Source organism: Protobothrops mucrosquamatus, unplaced genomic scaffold (assembly GCF_001527695.2).
Source record: "Protobothrops mucrosquamatus isolate PMUCROS unplaced genomic scaffold, P.Mucros_1.0 scaffold3611, whole genome shotgun sequence".
Taxonomy (NCBI): domain Eukaryota; kingdom Metazoa; phylum Chordata; class Lepidosauria; order Squamata; family Viperidae; genus Protobothrops; species Protobothrops mucrosquamatus.
Window position 1 is genome coordinate 65,619 of NW_015389574.1, and position 5,951 is coordinate 71,569.

General features: G+C 48.9%; 1 protein-coding gene across 1 annotated transcript; it reads right to left on the bottom strand.

Annotated features, from left to right (window-relative positions):
- Window positions 1–302: 302 nt before the first annotated feature.
- On the bottom strand, window positions 303–3,674 carry LOC107297951 (uncharacterized protein K02A2.6-like; the record flags this gene model as incomplete). The annotated part of the gene is given in 4 exon segments (XM_015827316.2): window positions 303–910; window positions 1,070–1,549; window positions 1,658–2,495; window positions 3,198–3,674. Coding segments are annotated over 4 exon segments (2,403 nt in total), but the record flags the coding sequence as incomplete, so codon positions are not given.
- Between the last annotated feature and the right edge of the window lie 2,277 nt (window positions 3,675–5,951).

Genomic DNA, 5,951 nt, shown 5'->3' on the forward strand with positions numbered 1-5,951 from the left:
GATAGCAGCCCCAAGATCTTGCAGATGACAGCAGGGACCCAGAGATGTCCAGGACCATAGTTCCGTGCCCAGACCGGATCACCCACCTGAAGTCTCCTAGGTGCCTGCGGCTGTGACACCTGTGAAGCCACCCGGTCTGGGTGCAGTCTGTCCAACTTCGTGATGAGGCAGCGACCCCAGCGGAGTTCAGCTGGGCTCTTTCCGGTGGCAGTGTGGTGTGCAAGAAGAAAATCTGCTAACCTGTGATGCCAGCTACCGTGCATGATTCTTTTTAGCGCGTCTTTGGTGGTGCGCACCATCCATTCAGCTTGCCCGTTGGTGGAAGGGTGGAAGGGAGCTGACGTGGCGTGCCGGATCAAGTTGGCCTGAAGGAAAGCCTGGAACTCACAAGAAGTAAATTGAGGACCGTTGTCAGAAACGAGGACATCAGGAAGTCCATGGGTCGCGAACATTCCTCTCAACACCTGGATGGTCCTAGCAGTAGTAGTGGAGGAGACAGGTACAACCTCTAGCCACTTGGAATGGCTATCCACCAGGATAAGGAAGAATTGCCCCTGAAAGGGCCCAGCATAATCTAAATGTACCCTTGACCAAGGGGGTTGTGTCTCCTCCCACCTGTGTACAGGGGCCTGAGGCATTTCAGGCCATGACTGTTGGCACACCTGGCACCTGTGCACCTGGGCCTCGATAGCTTTATCAAGCCCAGGCCACCAAAGATGGCTGCGTGCAAGCACTTTCATGCGCACAATGCCCGGATGTCCCTCATGCAGAGAGAACAAGACTCTAGACCTCAGTGAGGCTGGGATAACTACTCTACTCCCCCATAAGAGGCACCCATTAAAGGCAGACAGTTCGTGCCTCCTTTGCCAGAAGCTTTGAAATGTAGCATCTGGACACGTGTCAGGCCATCCTGACAACACCCATGTCAGCACGCATGTAAGCGTGTGATCAGTGGCAGTTTCTGCAGCCACATCCCTAGCATTGAGGGGAGATTCAGGTACTTCCTAAATAGAGAGAATATTAATAGCAGGGGCAGGATCTGCCTCTATTTGTGTGAGAGGTAGCCTACTGAGGCCATCTGCATGGCCCATTTCTTTGCCAGGTTTGTGAATGAGCGTGTAGTCATATGCTGACAGGAAAATGGACCACCTCAGCATACGTGGGGAAATGATGTGAGGGGTTTGTTTGGTCGTTGTAAACAACCCCAGCAAAGGCTTGTGGTCTGTATAGACCGTGAAGTGGCGGCCATATAAGAAATCATGGAATTTCTTTATGCCAGCCACTATTGCCAAGGCTTCTCTGTCAATCTGAGCGTAATTCCGCTCTGCAGATGACAGAGTCCTTGAGTAGTAAGCCACAGGGACTTGTGTCCCATCAGCCTTTAGGTGACTGAGTACTGCACCCACCCCATAAGGGGATGCATCACAAGTGATGCATACAGGCAGTTGCTCATTAAAATGGGCTAATACAGCATTTGATGAGAGCAAGGCCTTGACCTCCTTAAAACTCCTGTCATGGACTTTAGTCCACTGCCATGGAGCTTGCTTGTCTAAGAGCCGGTGTAATGGCTCAGCCACTGCAGCCTTATGGGGAAGAAAAGCATGATAGAAGTTAAGAAGTCCCAAGAAAGCCTGAAGCTCGCTTTTGGACTTGGGACTTGGGGCCTCCTGAATGGCCTTCAATTTGGATTCTGCAGGGTGGATGCCTTGATCATCTATTTTAAAGCCTAAAAATTCTGTGGAAGTAACACCAATTTTGCATTTGTCCTTTTTTAATTTGAGGCCCACTTGGCGGAACCTCAGCAACACAGCCCTTAATCTTTCAGCCAAATTCTGTGATGACTCCCCTGCGATGAGGACGTCATCAAAGTAGGGGCAAACCCCCGGAATACCCCTGAGCGTGTGCTCCATGACGCTCTGGAATATGCCAGGAGCAACATTCACCCCAACTTGTAACCTTTTTACCTTAAAAGCGCCCCTATGGGTCACTATTGTTTGTGCCTCAGCAGTTGCCTCATCAACAGGTAGCTGTTGATAGGCCTGTGCTAAATCAAGCTTTGCAAACAGTTTTCCCCCTTTGAGGGAGGCCAGAATATGACTCACTACTGGTACAGGATATGCATGCTATTGCAAAGCTGTGTTCAAAGTACACTTATAGTCCGCGCAAATTCGGACTTCCCCGTTAGCCTTTAAAGGCGTCACAATGGGGGTTTCCCATGGACTTGAGTCCACAGGTTCCAAGATGCCCTGCTGGAGCAGCTTGTCCAGCTCAGCATCAATCTTGCCCTTGAGGGCGAAGGGCACCCTCCTAGGCTTAATCCTAACCGGTGTGCTGTTTGGGTTTAACTGCAAGGCAATGGGAGGCCCCTTGTATGAACCAAGCTCTGAACTAAACACATCCACAAACTCTCTGCAGACTTCTGCAATTCCTGGAGTTTGCAGACTATTCAGGCCAGTCACCTGGATTCCCAGGGCCTCAAACCAATCGAGTCCGATTAGACTCGTACGATCACCCCCAACAACCACCACATCTAAGAGGCCTTGGAAAGCCTTACGCTGCACTTTGAGCGTGGCTTCTCCAAGTACATTAACCTTTGAATTTTGAAAGTCAGTAAGAATTAAGTTCGATGGCCTGAGTTTGACTCGAAGGCCACTACTGCAGCAAATCCTTTTAAAGGTATTGTGTGAAATGATCGATAGAGCGGACCCGGTGTCCAGCTCCATCGATAAGGGAACCCCTTGTAACTGTACATCAATGTGAAGTTTCTTTTTAAGGGGCTTGTGTGTCCCTGTTCACAAGATGCTTCTACGCGATGCACAGAAACCCACTCTGTGTTGGCTGGGGACCCTGGTACCTTTCCGAAGGAATTCTTCCCGAGGTTGCACCTGCTGGCGACCCAAACAAATGGTGGCAATGTGGCCTTGCTTACCACATGCCCGGCAAATGGCGGAGCAGAACCGGCAGTCCGTGCGCTTGTGGCGTCCTCCGCAACCGAGAGACTGAAGGGCTGCTGGGGCCTTGTCTGGTTTCTCTCGCGGTCTTCTTACCGCCGGCTGGTGAAGTCTGTCCACCTCCTCTTCAGGATCCGGGTCTTGAACTTCCTGAGTGACCTCTTGATGGACGGTCGCGACGGCTGGAGCGTTTCTGGCGAGCCGCAAGGCCTTCACAGCGCCGCCTGCTGCTTCTTCAGCTGCAACTTCGCGTAAGACATCTTGGAAGGTGACTTCAGCTTTAGCAAAGATTTTTTGTTGCAGCTCCCTGCTTCTAAGGCCGCAGACGAAGCGGTCTCGTAAGCGTTCTTCCAGGTCCTTGAATTCACAAGGCCTGGCAGCTTGTCTCAAGGCAGCGATGAACTCAGCAGCAGACTCGCCCGGCTTCTGGTCCCTCTGCTCAAAAGCATGCCTCCACGCAATCACAGAAAGTTTGGGATGGAAGTGATCCTTCAGCATGTTTTTAAAGTCTGTGTAGGTGACAGACTCCAGCGGTGCAGGGGCTACCAGGTTTTCGACCACATCGAAAGTGTCCTGACCGCAGACGCACAGCAGCGTTGCTGCTTTCAGGCCGTCTTCCCAAACCTGGTTAACCCTTAGGTAATTTTCTACCTGGGCCACATAGGAGTTCCAGCGCTCCGGGTGAGAGACGTCGAACTCTGACAGACGTCCTATCTTCGACATCTTCTGCTTTGAATGCCTCGCTGCAAGCCTTCGTTGAGGGGAAGGGCCCGTTTGCCAAGCTCACCTCCAGCGATGCTGTACTGGCAGGTGAGTGCAGAGCTGGACGCCAATTCCCAGGCTTCAGGCTTTTCAGATGAGGCTTATCCTCTTCTTATTGCCTTTTTCCTTGCAGTGATCCCACCTTCGTCGCCACTTTTATGTTTCGGGGTTCGAGGCATTGAAGCACGACACATGTTGTAAACAAACTTCTTTATTTGCTCCTTAACTTCACTCAACTCTGCAAACAGGCACGCAGGCCTTTTATAGTCTTCCAACCCCCAGGCAGTCCAGCCAATAGGGAAACCCCTTTCTTCGCGCCTTGCGCATGCGCATAAGTCCGGCGCCAGCCAGTCTGGTCCCAGGCAGCTTTTAGGTTGCCCGGGACCATTTGCAACATTTCTGAGCCTGCTGAGTTGCCTCATCAGGCCCAGGACACAACACTTGTTATATATATTTTTTTAGTTGCACGCAATCCCTGTCAAACCATCTTTTATTCTTTAAAACTGGCTTTTTGGGGTGAGCTAGTATTCTGTTAATGAGAACCGATTTCAAATTTAAAATTAAAGTTTCAAACCCCTCTAAGTATGATCCTTCAAACTTATTCCTTAATAGAGATGTATGTAATTCTATGGTTTCTGGGGCTAACATCCATTCAGTAACTTCCTTTGCATTTTTCTCTGTCCATTTAATTTTTATCTGGGTATTTTGGTTCTCTAACCTGGGTAAATAGGTTGAGCCAGCCCTTAGCAGTTTCTGGTGTAATGTAAAAGTAAGGATTAGTGGATCGTGATCGCTTTCCAGTCGCGAGTCTACCTCCATCTTCTGCAGGAACTTCAGGAGGTCGTATGATGTTATCCAATAATCAACTGTGGATGTTCTTCCTGCTCCCCGATAGGTATAATCTGCTGGGTAGTCATCCCATGTGGAGCCATTAAGGATACAAAGGTCCAAGCGTACAGTCATCTGTCTTACACACAGAGCTGCCCGATTTGCCTTGGTGTCTTTAAATTGTCTGGCAAGCAGGGGTTCTCCTGGTACATTCTCAACATAATGGGTCTTAAATTGATTAATGCTTGATCGTTTGGGCCCATCCTAGCATTTAAGTCCCCCCCAATAATTATTGCTGCTGTGGGATATTTGTCTAAGCAGCCCAGGATAAAATCTTCTATACCGTCCCAGATCTTATCGATCAGATTATTCTACTGGCCCCTGTGTATCTTGGCTTCTGCTTTCCATGAACTCATATTCTTGCAAACTCTTGCCCCCTGGGGGGGGGAGTAAGAGGCTCAATTATAGGGGAAACCAAATCAATAAGCGGTTCAGCTGTATCGATTGTGACCAATAAGGATTTCTTTAGGTTTTCTAACTTGAGTAGTATATTATCTTGTTCACTCCTTGGGAGAGCACCAAAAGCATTAATGAGCCCAGTTTCTGTGCTATTAAGTACATCTTCTGTAAGTGCTGGCTTACTCCCACTTTCTCCCTCTCCCTTTCTCTGGGTTGAGGATGCGGAAGAGACAGCAACCTTGGGAGCTCGCATGTTAACAATTAAGGGTTTAACCCTTTCCTCGCAGAAAACTCTGATGGGAGAGATTTGAAAGGAGGCTAGATAAGCCTTCATCTTAAATAGCATCAGTGGTATGGTGGGCTGTTTAAAGGAGAAAAATATCCACTTCCAATTTGGGGCCTCAGGGAGCCACTCCACAGTATGTAGATCAATCTGCCCCCAGTGACAGTGCAGAAGCTGGCTTAGGGAATTTAGTATAGCATTCTTGGAATTCCAGCAACCATGATTAAGCCTGTTCATGTGGATTCTCAGCACAACCTGATGTGTTTGTAGTGAGCGATGTGGTTGATGTGATTGGTGTAATTGTAAATGGGATGCTTTATTGTCTTCCCATGAAACTTCTCTATTAATACCTCCTCCTCTTGTTGCCTTAGCTGGAGAAGGACTGTTTTTTCCAAGTGGGCTGCCACCTCTTTATCTGTCCCCCAGGGTCTGTGCTCATTTTCCTCCCCTCTTTCTTCCTTCTCCTGATTACTGGATCTACCTGAGGGAAGTCAGAGCCCCAGAGAAGGAAATATTAAAAAGGCAGAAAAATATTTTTCCTCAAAAGGATTTTTAAAAGCAAACCAACCCTGGCCTCAAATCTCTTTGCCCCAAGTAGGACCCAGCCCTATACAAATGCAGATGTAAAACTATCAGGAAGGCTGGAGCCAGAAGACAAAGAAACTTAA